At 41.4% G+C, this 25,282-nt stretch overlaps 2 protein-coding genes across 3 annotated transcripts; one reads left to right on the top strand and one right to left on the bottom strand.

Annotated features, from left to right (window-relative positions):
* Window positions 1–3,965: 3,965 nt before the first annotated feature.
* On the bottom strand, window positions 3,966–6,840 carry med10 (mediator complex subunit 10). The gene is made up of 4 exons (XM_084918918.1): window positions 6,557–6,840; window positions 6,386–6,469; window positions 5,100–5,202; window positions 3,966–4,690 (listed from the first exon to the last, which is right to left on the bottom strand). Exons 1-4 carry the CDS (start codon window positions 6,676–6,678, stop codon window positions 4,595–4,597), a joined length of 405 nt encoding a protein of 134 aa, XP_084775044.1. The 5' UTR covers window positions 6,679–6,840; the 3' UTR covers window positions 3,966–4,594.
* Window positions 6,841–9,285: 2,445 nt separating this feature from the next.
* ube2ql1 (ubiquitin conjugating enzyme E2 QL1) lies at window positions 9,286–24,613 on the top strand. Of its 2 annotated transcripts, none has more exons than XM_084918916.1 (3): window positions 9,286–9,517; window positions 10,221–11,181; window positions 21,199–24,613. In XM_084918916.1, the coding sequence occupies exons 2-3, from the start codon at window positions 10,438–10,440 to the stop codon at window positions 21,328–21,330; spliced, it is 876 nt and encodes a 291-aa protein (XP_084775042.1). In that variant the 5' UTR covers window positions 9,286–9,517; window positions 10,221–10,437; the 3' UTR covers window positions 21,331–24,613. The 2 variants fall into 2 exon arrangements, with proteins under 2 accessions (XP_084775042.1, XP_084775043.1); XM_084918917.1 differs by lacking the exon at window positions 9,286–9,517 and adding an exon at window positions 9,579–9,683.
* Window positions 24,614–25,282: the final 669 nt, after the last annotated feature.

Below are 25,282 nucleotides of genomic sequence, written 5' to 3'. Positions count from 1 at the left end.
AATAGGGTTGCAAACTCCCAGCAAAAGAAAATAGGGAACCAGCCTCTTCCTCATGATGCTTAATCAATGTAATCAACTTTAATTTGATGCAGGGTGAAAAAAATTCACAGAAATAAATTATTTTTCAAGAATAATTAAATAGATTCAACATCTTTCTTCAACAGAATTGCAGAATTCACAGATGGTACTTTCCCAAAGGAAAAAGTACTACAGCTTACTAGGGTATATTAGACTTAACAGTTACTATATACAGTAATGGACTTCTATACATTTTACATCAGATTAAAACTTTGGGTGTAAGATTCAGATAATTATTAAATAATTAAAAGCTAGATATTTTAAATGAGAATAAGAAAGAAAAGTATGTCTTTGTGCCCCCTTTTCCCTGTTCATGCCCTATCGGCCCCCCTAGCTAAACTTTGCTAGATCCGCCCCTGCACAGTTACCAGCCGTCAGCTGCATAGAAAAAGATCCTGGTGTAGAAAGTAATATTAAATAAATTCTAACAACAGCTTATCAAGCTTAAACGTGCTGCTGTTGTTCAGCCGCTGGTTTCCTCTTTCTGATGCAAAGTGGGCCAAAAACAAAGAAGAGAGACGGAAAAGCCGATCAGCTGATCATTGATCAGTTTCACGATTGAAGTAGCAGCAGGAGAGAGAGAGAAGGGGCAGTTGCTCTATATATCGGTTGTTAAGCTTAACGCGGGAATGCTTTACAAACATTCAGAGATGAACTTACACACTTGCTTTACTTCTCTCTGACATAACTTCCTCGGAGATGAAATGTTTGCTAGCAGGCTACAAATACACACAGCCGCTCTATCACGTGACCACACAGCTCCGACGTGCTACGGTTATGAGCCGAGTTACGCTGTGTCGCAAGTTTTGTGAGGTGCTTTTTTGATATTTAATGGATCGGATTACATTTTTTATTTCTCTCCGATATCCGATCCAGTAATTTAGGTCAGTATCGGACCGATACCGATACATAATATCGGATCGGTCCATCTCTAATATTTACTAATCTATTTTTATATAACTTGTACTTTATTTCAGCATCTTTTGTCCTCTGTTGTATGAATCTCTTATAAATCCCCTTTGTGATCCATGGCTTATTTGATCTGTGATGCTTTCTAGGGATTTTCATTAAAGGACAATGTTTTTCATATAGTGAAATTACAGTTGATAGGAATGCATCATATGCACTATTTGAATCTTCATTTGCTAAAACGTCATTCCTATTGTGTTCCTTTAAGTCCACCTGGAGGGCAGAAATGGCTCCTGTTGTTCTAAGTCGTATCATATCAAATATTTGATTCTTTTGTTTAGTTTTGATCCCAAAATAATTTTGAAAAATTGCAAAAACAGGAAGATGATCGCTTATATCAGTTACAAGAAGTCCACCTACTATTTCATAGTCAATTTTATTTGTGAATATATTATCTATCAATGTAGCTGTATCAATTGTTATTCTACTTGGTTTTATAATTACAGGGGAAAGGGAGTTACTATACATTGTATTGATGAAATCTGTTGTTTTCTGATGTCCATTTTGGTTACTGAGACAAAGCCTGGGGGATAAGCCAGGTTTGGGCCAAATTTCATTTTTGTCTTATCTTAAAGAAATGCAGTTTATGAATGAGGTCTCTGTTATGAGGAAGCAGTGCATGATGTGCAGGAGTGACAGGAGTGTGTGACTCGTATTTCACCACAAGTGGTTACTGGTACAAAGGGCTTACACAGCCTTTTCCTAATCAAGTAGTTATTGGTGCTAAAACCTCAGGAGAGAATGAAAGCCGAACTGAAAAGCAAGTGAAAATGAAACAAAGCAGCAGGTTGGGGGGGAAAGTGAAAGCAAACAGAAGTGACCCCGCCGGGACCATCTGACAAAACTGCATTATGTGACATCCAGGGATGAGAAGGTGTTGCCTCGTTAGGATAGGCTGGGTCCTAGGACTTGCTTTCAGCATATCTCATAATATGAGAACAAGCTGTGATCATGTGGTGAGAAATATTCATTATTGGGAAGAAGACAGTGTGAACTGTGGGGAGGGACACGTTTCAGCTGTTTGGGTCTTTGGCTACTCGCTGATTGGTGGCGTTCAAGTGGACTGTGTTTTGAATCTGGGCCTGTTTGGATAAACTCAATAGATGAACACTTTATAATACGGCCCCGGGTGTAATTCCCTTATAATTAAATCAAATTTCACTGATTTTATTTGAAATTAAAATTTAACTATATTTACCTACAAAAGTACAGTAGTAGTACAGTAGAATAAGGAGGTAACACTTCAGGTTTTTACAAGAAACAAAAATAAAATTATGCTATAAGTACATTTAAGTAAATTTACTTACTAAATGGGTACTATAAAGTAGTAACGAATACCATTAAAGTAACAAATGTTAAATAATGATGTAAATGTGCGAGATTCATCCACTCTATATTGCGGCATACTTACCAGGTAAGATGGGGAAATATTGTTTGTTTTTTCTGCAAAAATAGAAGAAATCAAGAATTTTTGTCTCCTTTCCTGTTAAATATCTTAAGTTATGCAAAACGTACTACTTATGCATGTATAGTTACTTAGACATTACTTAAAATTTTAACTAATATTAGTGATATGGCTGAGAGCAACCGACCCGCGGCATTTTGCTGCATGTCTTCCCCTTTCTCTCTCTGCCCCTGCTTTCCTGTTCTCTCTCCACTGTATCTATCAAATAAAGTTGACAAAGGTCAAAAAGGTATTAAAAAAAAAGCAAGTGTAGGTGAATGTAATTATACTTAAATTGCAAATAAAATGCCTTGAAATTCCATTTAATTACATGGGAATTAAGCCCTTAGCCACATTTTTTCTTTTATTTAAATGTAAAAAGTAAAAAAATAAAAGACCTGTAATAACAGTTTCTAACCTTGGACACATCCATATCAATTATAAGTGGATCTATTTAACAACACAGTTTACTGTGTTATCATCAGTCTACTGTTGTGTTAATACTGGCTAAACAAGGCATAAAGTGACTAATGCTTTCCTTTGTATTCTCGTCGTATGTTACTGTTTTTACAATGTCCTCAGCAAACATGCGTGATCCTGGTTCTTGCCAGACATTTCGTCCTGTTAAAAGGGAGTTTTTCCTTCCTACTGTTGCCAAGTGTTAGATCACAGAGTTGCTGTGCTTTGGTGTTATGTAAATAAAACTGAACTGAACTGAATTAACAATGATTATTTGCGATGAGAAAACTGCATTTTGCATAGTCATTCTTACAGTAAATACAACAATCTTAAGCTGAGAAACCAAACAGAAATGGGTTCTCAGCATAACAATACTGTCTGGCCTGAAAAAGTGGAGGCTGAGTCCTCAGTAAATGAGACACGTGTTGAGAAATCTACAGGGATGGCTGGCGAAGTAAGAGGGCTGGCAGTATTACCCAGCAGCATATATCACAAACCAATAGCAGAGCTCATTTCCCTCCTTCAGCCTCAGAGTATTGGCCTCCAGGGGCACAAGGGCGTGACGCTGTGGTTAAGCCCCAGCAGGAGGAGTCGTGTCGGGCTGCGACCTGCCAAATGACGCACCCCGTCTGCTTCTACAGCATGTCTACGTGTGTCAGACACTCCTATCCAGGCCGTGTAGTTGCACAAGATGCTCTGGAAGTGATACTTGATATGACTCCAAAGACGTCACTGATACTTTATCAGGTGCACACACGTGTCCCACTGACACAATTGCTCACATTTTAGTACTTTATTGCAGTCCCAGGATTTTAAGCCAAATTCCACACAGCTGATTGATTACAGATTAATGAGAAAATTTCACTAAAAAAAAAAAAAAATGTATTCGTGACACTTAAATTTATCAATAAAGATGACTTTATTTCAAAGATAAAAACATAATTTGCTCCAACATTTTCTGCAAAATTATAACCCAAAATGTCTCAAACTAACAAAACAGACAAAAGACGAAAAATCCAAAAGGATCATTTATTTACAAATGTTATTATACAAAGTTACAAATACAGAGCAGACTCATTTCTGACCATCCTAAGTGATCAGGCATAGAATTACCTTGCATTTGCATTCAGTTATCACGGCCAGTAGAAACCTGAGCTTAATACAAATCATCATGAACTGTGTGTGGTACAAAGAGATGTTGAACAATGTTTAGGATGCATTGTAAAACATAGAGAGTTGGAGTATAAATAGACTGTATGTACATCTGATGGGATAAATTCCCTAAAGCAGAGTCAGGCAGGAGGTTTGGAAGTGTGTTTATTTTTCCTGGAAAAATATTAGGCTTGAGAATAAATGTGTACCTTTGCAGCAACTGATTCTTTTCCCCTTGCCTTTGATTTGTAACTCGAGCTGTAACGTGAAGTTTAAATGTAAGGAAAGGACGGGGAATGGCTGAATCAAGGTGCCGAGCAAAAATTACACCCTCTCCTTCGGGATTGGTGACAGCATCACATCATACATAAAGTAACAATTAGCATTCATGCGGTCAGCCACATCCTGCATGGTAAATCTTCACTCCGGCTTTTCATCTCAACAGTCACAGGTCGGAGGTCGGAGGAGGGGGTTGGCATGGTACGGTAGTCACTAGGAGGGGGCATCTTCTCCATGTATAGCCTTATACTTGGCCATCTCCTCTGGAAAAACTTTGCTGAGCTCGGAAACCAAAAGGCTCTTGAACTTCTGTAATAAAACAGAAATATGACAGTGGAAGTTTCTTTAGTGTTGATGTATAAATACTTTATGTATAAAGAATAACTAGTGAGTTACGATCCAACAAGTACTGTCCAAAGTAAATCTGTCTCGTGTCTTTTTATGTGAACAAATAACTGGGACAGAGTTTTTACTGAAGCAGAAAAAAAAAACCTTTTAAGCACTTTGTCCAAGGACATTATTTTATCACGATCAACAAGGCTGCCTTAACAGACATCAGTATAACAAGTACAGGGTTGTTTGTGCAATGAAATGGGACCTTTATCTTTAAAAACACTCTAAACACACTTATTTAATCAGTGAAACGTGCTGATGGCTCTGCTTATTCTTGAAAAGTCATTGGCCGAGGAATCTCACTGCCCCTGGAACTATCTCTTACCGTCAAAGTGTCTATCTTCCCTTTGACCTGCTCGTTCCTCGCCAAGGCTCTCTCCAGACACTCCTTTGTGTACAGCTGAGGGTTCCGACCTTGGTCAATGTATCTGCAAATACAAATACAATATATCAGCCTTCTTTGATAAAACTCCAGGAACTTGCCAAATAAATGTGATACATTTTTAATGACGCAATGAGATATTTTTGTTTTTGTTTATGTATTTACTTTAGTAATCAAAAATTCCTCGTTATTAGAGCGGCATCAAAACAAATGCATAGAACTGAAACGCTATAAGGACAAAGGTACTGGCCCACCTACACATTACACCTACAGGAGCTTTTATGACATCTCATTCTAAATCCACAGGTATTAATATGGAGGTGGTGCCCCTTTGCAGCTATGGATGCTTCCATTCCTCTGGGAAGGCTTCCATCAGGATTTTGGAGTGTGTCAGATTTGGATATTAGATGAGAGGGCCTGGCTTTGTGCACTGGGGCACAGACATGCTGGAACAGAAAAGGGACTTCTCCAAAAAATTTCACAAAGCTGGAAATGGAGAATTGTCCACAATATGCTGGTAAACTGAAGCACTTTGATTTCCTGTCACTTGAGCTAAGGGGCCCAGGCCGATCCAAGAAAAACAACCGCACAATCTTATCCCTCCACTACACTTTACAATTGGCACGAAACAATCAGGCTGGTTATTGCTTTTCCGGCATTCACCAAAATCAGGATGTCTATACGACTGCAAGAAAGAAGCATGATTTGTTCCACAGAACATGTTTCCACTGCTACAGTGGAGTCCAGTGGCTAAGTGCTGTACACCACTTCACCTGATGTTTGTTATTGTGTTTGCTGATGTAAGGCCTGCATGCACCTGCTTGACCACAGAGACGTTTAATCTATCTATTGAGAATGACAAATTTGTTCACAAATGTTTGTAAAGGCAGATTGCACAGCTGGGTGCTTGACTTTATACACCTGTGGCAATGGGTCTGAAAAAATAATGAATTTAAAGATTATGCCGAATGTAAAAGGGGCTCTCATCAATAACGAATTACTCATATGAAGCATGTAAGGCAAACCAAAATACAACCAATTGATTACATTTTAAAAATCAAGGACTTTTTAAATAGGGTTTGGCCCAGTTACAAAAACGGCGATATTAAAGCTCGGTGGTCGGCACCTAGTATGCACTGCACCGTAAGTAAAATAAATATAACGAAAATACAGATATTTACGTAACAGAAGGTGACATACACAATAGTATAGGCACACTTTGTACTCACTCAAAGACCTCCAGGGGTACGTTGATCTCATGAAGCTGCTGACGGCACTTCTCGATGTCCTGGAGCCCAGATATCATGAAATTTCTGCAGAGAAAAACGACCGGACACGTAAACACGGGGCTTATTTGCGAAATCTTAGCGGTGGAAGCAGCAAAGTGAAACATATCTCACAGTTTTTGGTTGAGTCCTGCCTGGCTGCTAGGCTGAAAGTCGCTCACGATGATTCCCAGCTGTCGAATATTCTCGATAAACTTCTCCAGGTGTTCTTCGAGGTTATCGAACTTTTCCGCCATTGTAATTAATCGTTACCGAACCACCAAAATGTCACATAAAATGCCTCCGCTTAAATTACTGTCTTTATTAGATAATCTCTGTTTACTGTTAGCTACAACTCTACAACATCCTCAACGCTGAAGTGCTTTACGGCTGTATTTCAGCCAATCGCTGCGGCTATTGCTCCGTTACCTAGGTAACAACCAATGGCAGACTGTCGTTTAATGACGCTCAAAGCGTCACAGTGTCGCGAGACTAGCTTCTTTGTCGAGGAAAACCAGATGAATTATCTTAGTGGAGTTTAAACAGTTTATACACTACTAGGTAAACACAACATTTACTCGGTGCATGTAGTGCTGTGTATTTTGTGATGTTTAATGTCCTCTGTTCATACTGTACCTGCCCAGCTTAGTTTATACTGAAATTGCTGTAGATTTTCTCAAATAATCAGGTGTACTTTTGCTGTGTCATATCATTCTGGTACTGAAAGTAACAAAAAAGATGCACCTTTTTTAAAACAATAATAGCTGACCCAAAGTACTTTATATTCAGGCAAACGTATCAAAATCCCAGGTATCCAAAAATACAAAGTAAATAAATAATAATAATCAAATCAGTCTACATATATATGACTTAGTATTCACAGCACAGGCTGGAAAAAGCAATTTAGCTCACTACTTTAATAACAGAGAACCGTCTTTAGCAACAACAAACTCTTAAAACATTTCCTGTTACTGCATAGGAGAGTTCCTTAATGGTAAGAAAGACTCACTCAATTTTGTGCATTCTATTCCACTGTAAAATAGCCTGACACAGCAGTTAGCAGTGCTGCCTCACAGCAAGCCTTTCCTGGAGTCAGCTGGGGCCTTTCTGTGTGGAGCTTTCTGTCTCTGTGAATGCATGTGTTCCCCTGGGTACTCCAGCTTGCTTCCAAAAACATGCTTGTTAGTGATTCGAACTTTGCTGTAGGTGTGAATAGTTATCTGTGTCTTTGTGTTAGCCCCATAATAAGCATTTAAAAAATGGCTATTACTTCTTGCAGATCTTCCTGAGGTAGCAAAGCAGTTCAAATCACAATGCTACCTCCGCTATGCGTCACAGTGGTGATGAGGTTTTGGGGTAGGTGTTTTTTTTTTCCATGCAAACAAAGGGCTGTGCATTTTTTTCCAAACAAATAAAAACAAACTTTTGTCTCATCTGTAAACAGAATATTGTCACAGAAATTCTGTGGTTTGAGCCGATTTTCCAGTAGCAGTCTTTTAATGTCTTCATTTATGATGCACCTATAAAATTCATACTTCTGACTCCTCACAGTGATCCCAATAGTGGAACTAACAAAATAGACAGGAGGCCGAGCTGGGGATAATAGGGGATAATTTTCTTTGGAAAACTGACATGGTTTTGTCATGTGCAGAGGAAGGATTGTGGATATACTGGAGAAAGGATGTTGAATATGGAGCTGCCAGGCAACAGGAAAAGAGGAAAACCACAGAGGAGGTTCATGGATTCAGTGAAGGAGGACATGCAGAGGGGTGGTGTGACAAAAAAAAGATGCTTGGGATGAGGTGAGATGGAGCCACATGATCCTCTGTGGTGACACCTAAAGGGAGCAGCCAAAAGAAGAAGAAGACAGTGATCCCAACACCATTAACACCATTGAAAACAGCTCTGTTCTGTTTCACTGTAATAGTCTTTAATTTCATTTTACACTTGAGCTTCTCAAAAAAGCTCATCTCATCTTTCTAACTGGAACACCTGAGTTCAAGTTGCCTTGGGAGAAATCATTAGCACAGAGGTTCACTAATTTTTTCCAGAATCAGCTGTCACTGATCACTCAGGCTGTTTGTCTAAAACTAACCCTTACATAAAGATCTGACCACATTCAACAGATCGATGCAGAATCTGTGGTCCTAAAACTTTTGCGGAAGAACAAGAATCTTCTTGACCTCACTATGACCTCATGATCCAGATATTCCACACACACACACAAAAAAAGAAGACAGCGAAAGAAAGCTGTTTAAAAACTCTCGTCTTCTCTGATTACACTCAGAAATAATGCTGAGCTTAGGACAACTTTACCCAGAGTAAAAATACACTGGCGCTGACTTAGCTGGAGACAAAAGGCATCCATAAAGTGAAAGTAAAGGCCAGTGACGCAGGCGTTACACCATCCCGGCATCTTCCTTCTCCTTAACCTCTCCTCTCTCAGAACACCAAGTTAGCCAGAATAAACCAGGAAGTAATCGATTTTCCATCAAAATAGAAGCAATGTTGTGATAACAAATACAGCGCATTGCATAACTGTGGCTAATTTTGGAATATAATAATAAAAATGTGAATATTTAGTAACTTGAAAACTGTCCTCAAACCCGACCCTATATTTTTGTAATGGATTGCCACACACACACCTTATTCCCTGGCTTTTGAATTCACCATGAAAACCAGATAAGCTGGACTATAAGAAATCGAGGTTGTTCATCGGATTTCTTGTGTTCCACCTGGCACTCGTCAGCTGGAACACGGTGCCTTTACCCCTTCATACATGATCACACACGGTTTGCTTCAAGCGGGGCTTTTATTTTGAAATGTAACGTCGCCGGTGCAGAGCAGACCGGCTGAAGAAGGATTACCGGGGGCTGGCTCGTCCTCGGCTGCATTAAAGCCGAAGCTACCGCAGCTGCACACACACATACACACACACACATCAAAGGCTCTCCTTCTCCTCCTCGCTGCAGCTCTCGCAGACAGAGGATCAGCTGGATGGTATAACCCTCTCTCCTTTTTTTTTGGTATTTTTGTTTCTTCCGTTTTTTTACGCACACAGAGCGGGACATTAAACGGAAATTTCAGCAGACCAAGGTAAGAACAGGCTGAATTTGTGTGTGTGTGTGTGTGTGTGTGCAGTGTCGGGTTTGTCTGTGGGCAGGAGTACACACATAAAGGAAAATTCGTTTTATTATGCACAGTGCGGGACTTCAAGTGTGCCCAGGTTCGGCTTTATGGAGACCTGTATCTGGTTGACATGGTAATTAGCCTGAGGGGTAACAAATTCCACAGTGTTTATACCAGCTTGTGTGTCCTTATAGCGAAAATGTTACGTCAACATATTTATATATATATATATATATATATATGTGTGTGTGTGTGTGTGTGTGTGTGTGTGTGTGTGTGTGTTGATCTTCCACAGTCGCTATTCTATATCATGTCCTGTGGGGATCCAGTGTGTCCATTACATCAGGTTATAGCAACCTTGAAATGCAATGGCGTGTTTTTTCTTTCTACCTCTGCTCTCTGCGGCTTTTTGATTTTCCTCATACAACCTCTTGTTTTTGACATGGTAATATGGATACTATGCAGCTTTCTCTTAAAATATCCCACACGATCACATCTGTGCTTCTGCGTAACGCATCGTCCTATCACCGAACAACTGCAGTCACAGACGTGATGTCCGTCCACTTGTGGGAAACATGACTGGATTCCTCTGGTCTGTGTGAGGAAAGCTGTTTTATTCGATTGTCCATCTGGACTCATTTGTTGTCTCTCTGTTTTTCTTTGCTTTTAGTCGAAGATGAAGCACTGAGGAGAGAACTGCACAGGCTCCCCCCGGTTGTGTTCATCCTGAGGCTGCAGTGAACGGAGGAGGGGGGATTGCGGTATAAGAAGGTTAATAATCGGCATCAATAAAGGTCGTTTCTTTTAGCCCGGAACACAATCGAAAGGGTGAATCTCGCCCCTGTGCGGGGGGATCGGCGGAGCAACGTGAGTGTGTAAAAAAAATTATGGCCACCCTACTGCGAAAGATCGGTCTGATCCGTCTGCACGACCGAGACACCGAGGACCCAAAGCACCACCAGGGCTCGTTAAAGGGGAGCAAAGGAAACCAGAAAAACAACACCAGCAAACACTGTCAGACCGCCAACGAGACCAACATCCTGAGCACTCCGGAGATTAAAGCGAGGAAGCTGGACCAGCACGGCAAGGACAAGCCGTCCGGCAAGGATAAGCAGGTCAAGGATGCGAAGGAAAAGCAGCAGACGGGAGGAGGTGGTGGCGGCGGTGGAGGAGGAGGAGGCGTAGGAGGAGGCGGCAGTAAAGCTACCAGTGCCTCCTCGATACCACCGCTGCCGCCTCATCGGCAACACTGCACCCAGGTCCGGACGCGACGGCTGATGAAGGAGCTGCAGGAGATCAGGAGGTTAGGAGACAACTTCATCACGGTGGAGCTGGTGGAGGACAACCTGTACGACTGGAACGTCAAGCTGCACCAGGTGGACAAGGACTCGGCGCTGTGGCAGGACATGAAGGAGACCAGCACAGAGTTCATACTGCTCAACGTCACCTTTCCCGATAATTTCCCCTTCTCGCCGCCGTTCATGCGGGTCCTGACGCCCCGGTTGGAGAACGGCTACGTGCTGGACGGCGGGGCCATATGCATGGAGCTGTTGACCCCCCGCGGATGGTCCAGTGCCTACACGGTGGAGGCCGTCATGAGACAGTTTGCTGCCAGCCTCGTAAAAGGACAGGTGAGGAGAAGCAGGGGCTGCTGGGTGAGGGTCCTTGCTTGGAATATCATCAACCATCTGTAGCAGATCTATTACTATTACTGATGCTGATGTTTCGTGCGTAATTGTGGCACTTTTACGCTCAGGTGCAGCAGCTTTTAGACTTAGAGAGAGTTTGAAATCTGTGTTCTTGGCCATTCTTTGTTTTCTAACGTAAAACAGCCTCCGCTTAAGCTTCTCGAGGCATGTTTGTCACAAAGATTGCTGAATTAGCACATTTCTCTTTTAATTGCGTCGTGGAACTACACCCCACCGAACTACAATATAATTCTATTTAAAAATAGTGTTCATTCTCTACATCCGGCCTATTTATAGCATGTTCTGTCATTTTCTGTCAATGCATGGCTGTGATGTCTTAGATCCTCACACCCCTCCTCTCTGCTGTGAGCAAACCCCTCATTGTCAATATTATTCATCTTTATGTGACTTTCCTGCGGCCATTTCACGCAGTGTCTCCTTTATGCATCAGCTCTGCAGTTGCGCCGTGCTCTCCCTTTTTCCTTTTCCTTTTTTATCACCTCCGTGATAGCACCCTTTGACAACAAAGACCCGCTCCCATGCGATGGAAAAGTCTCTTTGCATGCTCTAACGCGGTCTAACTCAACTCTGTAGTCCTGTTAGGCTTTTCTAATCTATCGTTCGCGATGGTGGGCAGGAAGATAAGTGGATGAACAAAACAGAGACGGCAGGTTGCCTGCCTAGTAGACCTGAGTGACTTAGAGTGTCTGGATTATGTAATCCTGTCAAATCTGGTTTTTTTACATCCTCAGTGCACCGCAGCAGCAGCAGCTCTTCAATTCCAGCGGAAATGGCTGCTTCTCTAAACGCATCTGCCTGCTCTAACCGTTTAGTTTGAGTAGATATTCTGTTCTCCGCCCAGATAAGATTCGGTTTTTTCTTTAATGCGTTTCAGCTCTTTCATCTGTACACTCTACCCCCCCCCCCCTTCTCGCTGACTCGGGCTCTTTTGGAATCAGCAGTGGGGCATTGCTGATGTATTAAACCTTATGTAAACTGTCACTGCATTGGCCTGCCCTAACCCCTTTTTTGCCTTTGATGACATAACAAAACGTCATTCCTGAGTCATTTGTGGTCATTTAGAATCTGTCATGAAGAGAGGTCGTTAGGTCAAAAAAAGGCCTGCGGTGTGTGTGTGTGTGTGTGTGTGTACATCTTGATTTACTGCTTGATGAGAGGAGGTTGCAGCTCTGCAGTGTCTCCTAATTATGGTGCAGTGTCTTCCTTATCTGGCTTGCTAATGGAAACAATATTGATTAATTATTCCTGTGTGTGAGTGTGAGTGTGTGTGTGTGCGTGTCTCTTCTCCTCTTTTGTACATCTCCACAGGCACTCGCATGTACCCCATCCTAGTTTTCAGAGAGGTGTAATGGTCTCTTACTCATGACAGACAGAACACACGCACACGTGTCTATAAATAACTAAACACACAGGATATATTTATTTGTCCTTGGCCACCGGTTCCCTGTAACAACAGTGATGAGGCCAGTTTAGAAGCTTCCTCCCTATTTTTAGTGTTAGAGGATACACAAATGACACGGTGCTGAGCTGAGAGTCAACAGAGATACATGTGTCTCCACCTGCAGACGTGAGGAAGCACAGACACACACGCACACACCATCACACCAGCTGGGATGGGGGGAAATCGAGCTTAATATAGGTGTTTTTGTAATGACATCCAATTTTGTAAATGATATGTTGCTGTTTGTGTAGTAGAGTTCAGGCAGTATACCGATGGTACTATAATCCATTCTCTTGCAAGTTCTCAAAGCAGACGTGCCTTTACTCTTAATTTGCAAGCAAATCTGCAGTTCCACCAAATTTTCTCTTTCTCTGGGTCACTGTGCAAAATGTAAAGAAAAACCAAATGCAGCACACACAAAAATAAAAAGAGAAATTTGACTTTGTTTTTTTAAAAAAATATGTCTCTTTTTAAAGCAAGCAGTGAGTTTTGAAAAAGTTGTTGCATCATGTCTTCTTTTAAAGCTGTGTAAGTGTTTGGGAACTGGGGAGAACAACTGCTGTGGTTTTGACAGTGAACCGTTGTTTTCCCATTCTTGGTTAAAGTGAAGATTTCAGCTCCTCTGCAGTTCATGGCCTCCTTATTTTTTTGTTGTATAATAAGCCTTGTCCTTTCAGCTGCTCCTTTATTTCCCAAGTGGTCCCTACAGCGGATGGATTTGCATGTTTGATTCAGCACAGTTTTTATGGCAAATGCATTTCCCGATGAAACCCTGCCATTTATCAAGACTTGGGACTGGGACGAGTAGTACACTAACCTGTGACCTCTTGGGTGTTTCCTCCCATTATTTAAAAAGGGGGCCTTTTACGTGGAAGGCAAATGTGTTAACCAACTACACCTACAGGTGTGGCTTGGAGGCACGTTTAACCTTTCCTGAAAAATGATGTAATCTGGACAACAACACATATGCTCCAACACCTGATTTTGTTCCATTGTCTATCCAGGTATACTTTTACTGCACTGGCAGTGTGTTTGGGTCATTGTCATGCTGAAAACTGAAGTCACTGCCAATCAGATGAAAGCCTGGCCATTGCAAGGCAAATCAAAATCTCATTTGACTTTTCCACATTCATAATTCCACCAATTTTGACAAGATTCCCAACACACACTGACTGAAATGCAGCCCCCAAACCACAACAGAGCCTTCACAATTACACATGGCTGTAGACTCATTGTTGTACATCTCTCCTGACCTCTGTACATGTTGATGATGATTTGAACCAACATAGGACCTGCTCTCACTGATTTTCAGAACTGTTTTTGTGTATCATTTTAAAAATCTCAAGACAGCCTAAACCTTCCACTTGGACCATTTCTGACCAGGCTTCAGTGAAGAGCAGATGGATGAATTGAATCCTCATGTCCTGTGTCAGGTCTTTGCTGGATTTTCTTTTCCCAGTTTCTAAGGACATGACTTTCAGATACAGTTCATCTGCTGTAGATAGTTTTTTAGGCCCGTCACTTCTTCTTTTGTCCTCTACTTACGCAGTTTTCACATGTTTTTTTTAAGGACAATACAAACTTTGTCAAGATTTCAGCTAATAGCTCTTTGGGAATCACCTTGTTGGTACAAAAATAGCATTTTATGCCTCTCAATCTGTGCTACCATTGGTATTTTTTAATAGCATTAACTAAAAAAAATTGGTACAAAATGCTGTGTTTTTGCTAGCAGCAAAGTGCCTAAGGACACTATTTAAAACTGGTTCTAGACACAACGACGGTGCATTTATATCGGCTAGTGTTAGATATTTTACTCCGCTGTCCGTGTTAGGCTTAGACAACCCTCAGATAGCACAGGTGACATCACCAGGTTGTTTGTTTAGCCCTCTGGAATCTGAAAATGCTGTTTTCACAGAATCTGTCATCATCGCTGTGATGAGAAAGCGGAACTTTGTGTGTAAAATCAGGGGAATTCCCCTTTAAAACGTCTTCTGTGATTTGCGCTCTTACACTGCTGCCAGCATTACGTAGTGTGTGATTCTGTGCAGATTGAGGAACCCAGCCTGGTGAAACTAGCAATCATTTACCCTTTACTGACCTCGCCATCAGTCCCACTGGGCTCCCCTTTGAGGATGATGTTGATGGCACTGATCCCCGTTTGTTTATCCCAACACTTTTTAGCACATGTCTGTGTTATGTAATCCCCCCAGGCCTCAAAGCTGCTTCCCAACATCACTGGGGCCTTCCCTGGTCTGCCCATTGACTGATCTCTATTACGCGGCAGCCACTCTACACAAGTGTGTCTCTCTCAATGAGCGAGTGCTTAGCTGAAATAGATAAACACTGACATGGCGCTGCATAGGCCCGGGGCACTCACCCAGACAGGCACACACCCATTTGATTGCCCACTGGTTCTCTCACAAGCAGACTTTTCTTTACTTCCTCTCTCCGTCCATCGTTGCCTGTGTCACACTGTGACTTTCTCCCAGATGACTGCAAGCACAATAGAGGTAATTGATACTCAATTTCCCTGTTTCATACTGGAGTCAAAAACCTTTAATACAGGCTTGTGCACCAGTGTACATTTCACAGTCTCCCATTCACACACTTCCTCTTTGCGCTTTGAGTATTTCAGGCTGGCGGCTGCAGACTTTCTTTATTTCGTCTCGCACAGACACACAAAAGCAGCTCATTTGCTCACAAATTCTTCCACATAACATCCAAACCAATCAGTTCACTTTGGGATAGCTTCTGCTCTGCCATCAATCTCCATGGTAATCTCACCTCTTTAACAATAGCCGGTTTCCTTTAACATATCCATCCAAGGAAGTAACCCGCCATTTTGATGTGGTGACAGCAACTATATGGCGGGACGCATGGATAATAAGTTTGCATGTGATTTCAAAAGAGAATAACACCTCTCACCTCCCTGACAGAAGCCAACCGGAACATTATTTGTGCTTGTCAGCCTGGGTAATCTGTATTCAGGCCTCTGGCAGCAGAGGGAAGCTGAGCAGGTTTCAGGGAGAGCTGATCAGGTGAAACCCTGTCGGTTTGTTTTACATTTTAAAGGATGTGTTGATCCATTGTCTGAGAAAAGAAGAGAATGTCCTTTAAAGTGGGTTTTTTAGTAAAAGAGAAACAGAAAACAAATCCCAAGGCAACATTGCGTATAATATCTCATCTGAGTGAGTCACCCGGTGAGTCATGCATTCAGTTCTTCAAAACAAGTGGAATGAAAAAAAAATTCACCGTGATGGTAAAGTTTCTTCTACCAAAGCACTAATCAGCTTTAAAAATCACGATTGTCTTCAATCTTCAGATGAGATCAGCCGCATTCTCCTTGGTTCCAGCTGTCTGACTTCATTTCAAGTGTTTCAGTATGAGATTAAATGACTTGTCATAATGGACATTTCTAATTGGGATCGATGTCAAGACTGATGAAAGCAATTGGACGAGGTTTTTTTAAACGTGTCTGCTGGAGAGACAGAGTGACAAACGTAGAGGCAGAGTGAGTGTCGCTAAGCCTCGCAGTGAAATGAGGCCACTGTTGCTACATGAATGGAAACTCTAACCCTAATCTCCAGATCATTCAGCGTTACCACCTCACCTCCTTTTAGCTATTCTTTATTGACCCAGAATAGCCGAGCAAGTATGCATGGCGCACGGTTACGGTTCACCAGATGTCAGGGGAGCTGAGAATTAATGTTGGATTTGCAATTTAGAAGTGTAGTCCTAAATTCAGCATCTTGTTTAAGGACATGACCGTTTTCACAGGTTCCAAAGGTCCATTAGGTCCCCTTTAAATTTAAATGCTGGTGATGAGGCAGAAAAAGTAGCACGATATCTTTTGGCTCCTTGAGTAAGACGGTGCTACATGGGAACACGACGTCGAATGCAAGCTCCAAAAATGAATGCTTTTCTTTCTCGATGTTTTTTGCTAACACACAAGTTAAAAAAGCACCACAAGTACTAATCATGTAACTCATATTAACTGAAGCAACTCATAGAGGGTTTGTGTGTGTTTGTGTAGGTAAATTACTAAGAAGTGTTGGCATAGTATGGCCCAACTCCTAACATATTCCCTAACAAAAATGACTGTTAATTGCAAGTACTAACTTCTAACTTCTGGTAATTTATTGCTCAGACTGTCCTGTAGTTATTATATTCACATTTATAATATATTTTTATTGTTTATCTGTAGTGTAGTATGACTGGCAACGGGGTTGGGTGGGCAAGAAAATACAATTTCAAAAATCTATGCACGTCACATTTTCTTAAGCTGTCCACTGGGCTGGATTGGAGTGCTCACCAGGCTGATTCTGCCTCCGGGCTTTATGTTTGACACCCCGTTATTAATGTTTTGTACCAATTAAAAGGAAGATAATTGGTGAGTTTCTGAGGTCTTAAAGATGCATGTTAGCATGTTTCAGTGTTTGTGCTAAGCTAAACTAGCTAGCCACTAGCTGTTGCTTCACAAACTGTATGCAGAGAAGTATTAATCTTCTTTTTTTACTCTTGGAAAGAACTCAAACGAGCCCAATTCCCAAAACTATTCAATTAAGCAGCAGACTGAAAAAGGAATACTGAAAAAAAAAAAGATAACGACCACTTTGTTCAGGCTCTCGGATGTCATGTTCCTACAACAATGACAACCGTCCTTAACTGCAGAAAACTGACTCCACAGAAGTGTAGTATACCTGACGGATTAATGTTCCGGCTATGGGTGTATAATTTTTCTGCACTGCACTGCAGCATGCAGAGGCGCTCACCAAGTGAGGGAATTGTGTTAGTATTGGTTTCAGTGGAAAGCCTCGGTGCCTCCCTGCCAAGAACAATGCTACGGGTAAAGGGAAGTGGTGCAGTGTGTCATAGTGTGTAGAGTACCCAGTATTTTCCTGTGAATCACCACAAAATTTAACCTACAGTTTGACCAGTGTACATGGACCCACTGTGCAGTCAAATTTGTGGTTCTCCCGTGTTTCTCAGGTGATTGTAATACATTAAAAAAAAAGCTAGTGACACTGGTATGAGTCACACCTCTGTCCAGGCTGTGGTGTCATGGCATTGAATGTCTCCCTATATATTTGTTTTTCAGCATTAAGTGAGTTGTTTCTTTTTCCATTCATCCTCCTACACAGCTTTCTTCAGGGAAGACTTACTGCCAGTAACAGAAAAGGCAGCTTTATCATTTCAGTTGACGCCTACTCTTCTTTCCTCCATGTCCCCCCTTCCACACACACACACACACACACACACACACACATTTATTATTAGTCGTGTGAAGGAGGAAGGGCCTCAGCAGCATGGTGCCTGGTGAAAATCCTTAAGTCAGATATCACAGTGCTTTTTATGCACAAGGCAGTTAAATGGCTCTTTGTGTATATTTTTTTCTGTCGTATATACACACATTTTCATCATTTAGTGCCATAGGTGCTTCTGCTCCTCACTTATCTCCTCATTTCTCCGAGTACCAGAGGGTGTATTTTTACTTCTGATTGAACCTGACGTCTTAAAAGCTTTTTTTTGCACGCCTTTAAACATTGATCTGTTGTTGGTCAACCTGCTTTCAGACTATCTGTCTTGTCAACATCCCTCCTGCGGCTGTGCATTCACCATCAACTTCATCCATGTGCATGTGTGGGCTGTGTTTCTGTCTTTCTGTGTATGGTTTGGAAAGATTTCAAAAAACTGTTTTCATAAAACGTTTGACAAGATCGCTGACAATTATGAACCTTTTGATCTGACGTTGAATATCCAGACCACAAAGTATTGATATGTGCTTCCTTTTGAAGTTTTGCAAAATTATATTCTGCTTTTTAAAAATCAAAATGAATGTGCACAGGCAAAAATTATAAATCAAGGATTTCTTTCATCTGCAATGAATTGGACTTGCGATAATACCACAAACAGCTGGAGGGAAATAAACTGAAAGGTTTACGTCAGTTTTCACATAGATTTTTGTTGATATTCCTAAAAGTCCTTTTTTTCCTATGTGTATTATTTATTAGATGTTGTTTAGTTTGCTGACATATTAAACTGTTGCATTCTGCTAATCACGGCTTTTTTAAATTTTCTGTCATCATAAACTGAAAATCTTTTAGCTTTAAATCGTTTTTTTCTTTTAACTTTGTCAAAAAAAAAATGTAAATGTCTATTATGTTACAACAATTTTCTGAATTTTATCGTCAATGTCATCAAGGCTGGTTTTGTGGCACTACACTTGGCTTGCACATGCTTATTAAAAATGTAATGTAGAACTTTTGTCATAAAAAAAGAACATGAAAATATTTTATTTAAAAAATAGTAGCTATCAAAATACATTGAAAGAAGAAAGCCTCTGTCTCCGTAAGCTTTATACTGCGGAAAAAAATTGATTTGCCACCTAATGGCAAAGATCCTAGATTTAGATCATGGCTGACGTCTAATCAATAGCTTTATAGCTCTGGATCTATCCAATTTAGTGAAAAGGAATTCATAATTTGGGTGTTTCCTCTAGACAGAGAGCCAGTCAAACAAATGTACTGCATGAAAGTAGTGTCTTTGGCAGAGGCTGCACTTTAGCCATCAGAAAGTGAATACGTGAGTGCAACCTTTGCCAGCAGCTTGTAAATCGATATCGCTATTTAAAAAAATCACCACACTGCCAAATTTCTAATTTCTTTACATTTGAAGACACACCTTTTTAATAGTCTACATTTACGACAAAATAATATCAGAAGCACATCTTGGCAGGTACCAATAAATATTTACTTTTTGGCATTGAGTGTGAAACGGGACACAAAATAACACGAACACGTTAAATACAGTGTGAGGCTGCAGCTTAGTTTAATATAAAATATCAAACAAAACAGCAGCAAGCCTGTTTCTGTTCACAATTATGGCTAAAATATGGCTCATATATCTTGTATATTAATGTTCTCATTCTGTGGCAGGAAATACTGCTGCTGGCATCGCAGAAATACACAGTAGTTTTCTTTTAAAGAGTGCCAAAGGCAGAGTTACACGGAAGAGGATTAGGGCCATGGGGAAAAAAACAATTTGGCATGTCTTTTTTTCTTCTTTTCCAGAATTCTGAGAAAAAAGTCAGAATTCAGAATTTGACCTTTTTTTCTGAGATTAAACTCAGAATTCTGAGGGAAAAAGTCAGAATTCTGAGATTAAAGTCAGAATTCTGAGGGAAAAAGTCAGAATTCTGACTTTTTTATCAGAATTCTGGAAAAGAAAAAAAAAGATGTGCCCACTTTTCTTTTTTTTCCCCAGTGGCCCAAATCCTCTTCCGTTGAGTTACTTTAATTAGAGGAATGGTGAAGTCACAACTTTGCCTTCATTTATTGATTAAATTAGGTTTCACATGTTGGTAACATGTAGGCATAAAAAACTGCTTGATTAGATTTAGGAAAATGTTGTGATTTGGGTTCAAAATATGTAGTCGTTTTAATATCTGTTTTGTCCAATAAGTTATTTGAGTTTTTTGATATAAAATGCGATAGACATGCATACCAACACTGTCAGTAAAACATATCAAATGTTTCCATAAATTGTTGAAAATCACATCTGTTGCTGTCTACATGGACTTGTTACGTTTGCACTGAGCAACCATCTGTTCTATAGGAATATAGACAGAATACAATGAGGTAACAGCTACTCAAGTCCCCTCGGTTGTGCTTATTGACAAAGACTCGTTCAGACTGATGGCAACATGTTGGCTATCTGTCTGCATTTGAAAATCAGACGGCAATTATTTGCAAACCTTTGACAGTCTCTCAGAGGGTAATTGCAGTCACTCCAAGTCAACTGATTGCAGAATGGTTGTTTCCAATCAGATGACCTCTGCAATCGCCTGAGATCAAAAGTGGTCATAAGTGTGCAACACCCTCAAGCTCTAGGCAACCATTTACTTGAAGCTGCAACTGATACCAAAATGTGAAAATGTTCAATAAAATCACCAGTAGCCACCGGTTTGCTATTTTTGGTTTTTGTTTGGTTTGTTTTTTTCAATAATGTTGCTTTCCTGTTTTACTTGTGTGACTGAGCAATTAGCTCTAAACTAGGAGGTAATGTTTAAGCTAAGTGTGTCCAGTTTGGATGCTTTTTCGGTTAATTTTATTTAAATTTGGTGCATGACATGAGCCCTTGTTAGTAGTGTTCCCAGCATATTTTCATTTATTTATTAAAATGTCGATATTTGGTGTCTCAGTATACAAAATAGCCACACAAAATACTGTGTTATCATGCTATATCAAGTTTTTTCCCCCAGCTCTAATACCAAGACAATTTAAAGTTTTGCTACACCACTATCATGGTGTCGCTCGTTGAAATTAAATTACACAACACTAATGTCTGTGTCCATCATGCCTGAAATGACAAACGTCATGTGTTCAGACTCCTCATTAGTCGGCTGTTTAATTGCTTCTGTATTTTACTAATCTTTTACATATGGAGCTAACCTTGTCCCCCCACCCTTTCCTTTCCCTTTGTTTCTTTATCTGTCGCAGGGCCGTATATGTAGGAAAGCCGGAAAATCTAAGAAAGCTTTCAGCCGCAAGGAAGCCGAGGCTACCTTCAAATCCCTGGTGAAGACCCACGAGAAGTACGGCTGGGTGTCTCCGCCCGTCTCTGACGGCTGAATGCCCCGGCACCGTCCCTCCGACCCCCGCGCTAGCCGGACAAACCCAGCTAGCCCCGACACGCAAAACGACACACCACGCTAACTCAACAATCTCTCATTTTCACCTTTTGCTGTTTCACTCAAGATTTAATTTAATTTTTCTGGTTTTATGTGTTATTTAATTATTTTTGTTATTTTGGATTTTGATCACCATCTCCAGAAGAGCTGACATCCAGTCATCACCGTCACTCCACCTACACCTAGAAAACAACTTTTGCTTCACCTCCCTCTCACCCAGGGATTCTTTCCCCTGTTTAGGAAAGACCTGAGAGGGCAGTGTTTGCTTGCGAGTGTGTGGGTGGGTAGGTGGGTGTGTGTATGTCGCTGCATTGGACATCCGCTGGGAGTGTGTGCACGTGCATCGGAGTGTGCTCTACTGTGGGTGGATTTTTTTCTTTTTTGAAATGCACACGCATGCATGTGCAGTGGGACAAATCGGACAGTGTGGACTTTTCCACCCATGTGAAAGACTACTGAATGAAGGAGACTCATCTCCCTCTCCTGTCCTTGCAATCCCGCCCCCATTCTCCCCTCCCTTTTCCATCCCTCATTCCTTTCTTCTCTTGAACTGGCATTACGTCCCGCCATCTCTCTCTCTGTAGCTGTCGGGTCATTTACATATAAATGAAGCTGTTAATGTTTTATAGAAGGGCAGCGCACTGACGTTTAAACTCACTCATTCGCACCTTCATTTCCCCTTTCTTTTGACTGTGCCGTTGCTCACAGTTCAACGCAACATGAAGATTGTAATTTACATGGAGCTGTGCTCTCTCTTTCTCTCTCGCTCTCTCTATCTGTTTCTTTCTTTAGCTCGCTTTGTTTCCTTCTCTCCATCTCTTGTGGCTAAATTTAGAGCTCACTGTTGCGTAGATGGATATTGATTTTTAATGGAGAAAAAGAGTCACATGCTGCTTTATGCAGTAACTACTGTATGTATGATAAATAGAATGACACTCAGTCACCTCTCTCTCTCTCTCATGTTCTTGTTAGTGTGTGTGTGTGTGTAGGAGAGGAATGAAGACTATAATTCTCGCGATTTAGATACCAGATGGTACAGCTGAAGGCTAGGCCTCAGTACGTGTGTATGTGTGTGCGTGTGAGTAAGGGAGACAACACTTTTAACAGAGAAAAATATGATTTACTGTGAATGACACTAAGACTTGAAGGGAGTGCTGGCTTTTTGCTAGATTACCTGCCTTCTTGTCCCGCCGTCGATGTCAGCTCCCGATTGTTATTAGCGTAAAACACGCGTGTAGCTGTGACCAAATATCTGCGCGCACACAGCCTCGTCTCTCTATTGGATGCACGCGATGGAGAAAAGGTCGGCAGAAAATACGCTTTGCCTCGCCCAGACGTTTTGCACAGCTCAAACACTTGGAGCGTACACCTGCGGCCTTCGGCGGTAACACCTAGAAATGAAGACAGACAGGATGGCGTGCTGGGGTGGTGCTTTAAATTGAGTGCGCTTCAGGGCCCGCCGGATTGATGTCTGCTGAAAGCAAGAGACCGAAGGCAGGAGAACAGAGGGATGGGAGGCAATCGCGAGAGCTTTGATCACCGCCGCCTGCTTCTTGGAAATGTCAGGTGGATTGAAAATGTCCGAAGACGGCCGTGATTACTTAAGAGGCATAGAGCTCCAACCTTTTTAAAAGGACTTAGTATATATCTACTGTTAACTGTATGGCTGCAACAGCGTCGGTCTCAATCAGCCGAGGGGGCCCGCTAGCCGCAGACTAGCTATCTCTCCATTCTGTCCAGTGAGCTCTGTTTGTTTTGCTTGCCGCCAGTTAAATGTCAGAGGGAAGGCTGCTAATTGGTCTGACATTTCAGCAGAGCGTCATTAGAGGAGACCGCGAGGGCACATGGATGGACGATGTCAGAGCTCCCGCTTGGCTCTGACATTTTGTCATTTTCTTCTCCTGCCTTAATTTTTGGAGGGATGGGGGTTTGGCAAGGTGAAGGCAGGCAGGTGAGGGGTACTGGAGCCAGCTCCCAGCTCAGCGGTCCTCGACCATGGGATTTTCAAAAATCGCAGAGCCAGCGTGCCGCATTCGGATCAGGTCATATCTCGTCCCGACGCTCCCTTCGAGTCGCGGTCGACAGCAAGTCTGGGTTTGAGTGCACGTGTGAGCACATATGTGTGTCACACTCCCATCATGAAAAAAAATAATAATAAAGAAACAGAAACATCACCATCACCATCTGGTATGTGATCATGTACGAAAGCGCGTTAGTCCTCTTTTGAATTTGGCTAGTCATTTCAGGGTCGGTCGTATAGTGATCTCTCGGCTTTGTCAGCAGAGAAAACTGTAAACTGAATTATTATGACAAAATATCTCAAACAGCTGAGTGTTTGCTGGTTTCAAGAGAATACTTTTGTGATATAGTTTAGATCGGTAGTTTGCAGACACTAACTGGGTGAACTGATTATGTTGTAATATATCTGCATGTGATGTGATTGGTAGCTAGCTACTGTATCTCTTTTTTTTTTCAAGAAAAGTGAGGAAAAATATGGGAAAAAAACAAAAAAAAATGCAAATGCTTCTCTTTTCTTGGTATATATTTTCTCTCTCTTTTTGGTTCTGTACTGTATGTATTTTTCTTTTCTTTCTAAGCGTCCTAAAAATGTCACATTGTGTTATATGAATGTTTGTGTTTTAATTTATTTGTGGTTTGCCAAAATGAAGATTTGAAGCATGTTGCAGGTACTGTCACAAGAAAACGAGAAGAAAAAAAACCCTACTAAGAATGATAGCCTATGTATTTGTGTGATCAGAGATTTGGGGAGGGGGCTGGGGTGGAGGGCGGGTACAGGCAGCAAAGAAGGACAGAAGGCAGTGAAGCCTCGAGATTATAAAGGGAGTATTTTTGGGAGTGTGTCAAAGTGGAGTCAAGAAAGTGACATGGTGCTCCCTTGAATACTTTCTGGTGCCCTCCATGATGTCACTACTGTCCCTTTCCCCATTGATCCTGCTCTCTAAACAGCGATTTGGTTTGTGGGTAATGCAGTCAACACAAACATCTGAAGTCCCACGAGTCACAGATCGGAGCTCAGTGTGACCTCCCTATGCTTCAAATCAAACTTCTTAAGGGAATCTGACCTGTGATGAGTTACCCTGGGTCACTTCGTCCCACTTCTGACTTGAGTGTTTAGTCCAGACCGAGGTCTTACAAGTTCAAAAAGGTGAAAGGTCATTGCAAGACCAAACAGGAATGTGCAATAAAAGTTACAGCTTATTCAACCTCTGCTGATTTGTTGGTTTGTTTTTTGAGCTAATGTCACATCTGGGAGCTTTCTTAATGTCCCTGCTATGCTCTCAAACATCCTAAAGACACACTTCCATCTGCTGTGTCCTCAGCCTGGCCCCTGCATTGGCCTACTTTCATTTACTGCAGCTGACATTCATGGTAAGGACAGACTGTAATCACCCACCCTTGTCTCCTCGGCTAGTTCGTAGACACAGTGTTCCCTCTGTATGGCCAAGTGTGGTTACCCAAATATGGCGGGTAGTGGACATCTGTAGATGGATGTGTTAAAGACAGTGCAAAGTTTGTTTAAGGTGAGATGGTCAAATGATACACACTGTAGAAAAGAATAACATAAACTTTTTATTTATTTACTTTTTACACTGGATCTCATTCCTGATCATTAGCTGTGATAATGATCAGAAATTGCACTTCTGGGCTTATGACAGCAAGACCATGAAGCAGAAGCGTTAGCCAACTTCAAATTAACCGTAAAATCAGACCTAATTCACTTATCATTACAATTTTGCTGCCTGGGTTTGACCTCTTGTACTCTACCTATCGTAGCTGTGCAGCCACGTTTTCTTAGCAGTGATAAAATAATAGCATTCCTATCTTTGGTGTGTTCACATTTACTTTCACTTACAAAGAACGTAGAAAGAACA

The sequence above is a fragment of the Perissodus microlepis genome, chromosome 22 (genome assembly GCF_051167445.1).
Source record: "Perissodus microlepis isolate ML-2025 ecotype Zambia chromosome 22, ASM5116744v1, whole genome shotgun sequence".
Classification (NCBI taxonomy): domain Eukaryota; kingdom Metazoa; phylum Chordata; class Actinopteri; order Cichliformes; family Cichlidae; genus Perissodus; species Perissodus microlepis.
Note: the sequence above shows the minus strand (reverse complement) of the source record. Positions and strands in the feature narration are given on the sequence as shown.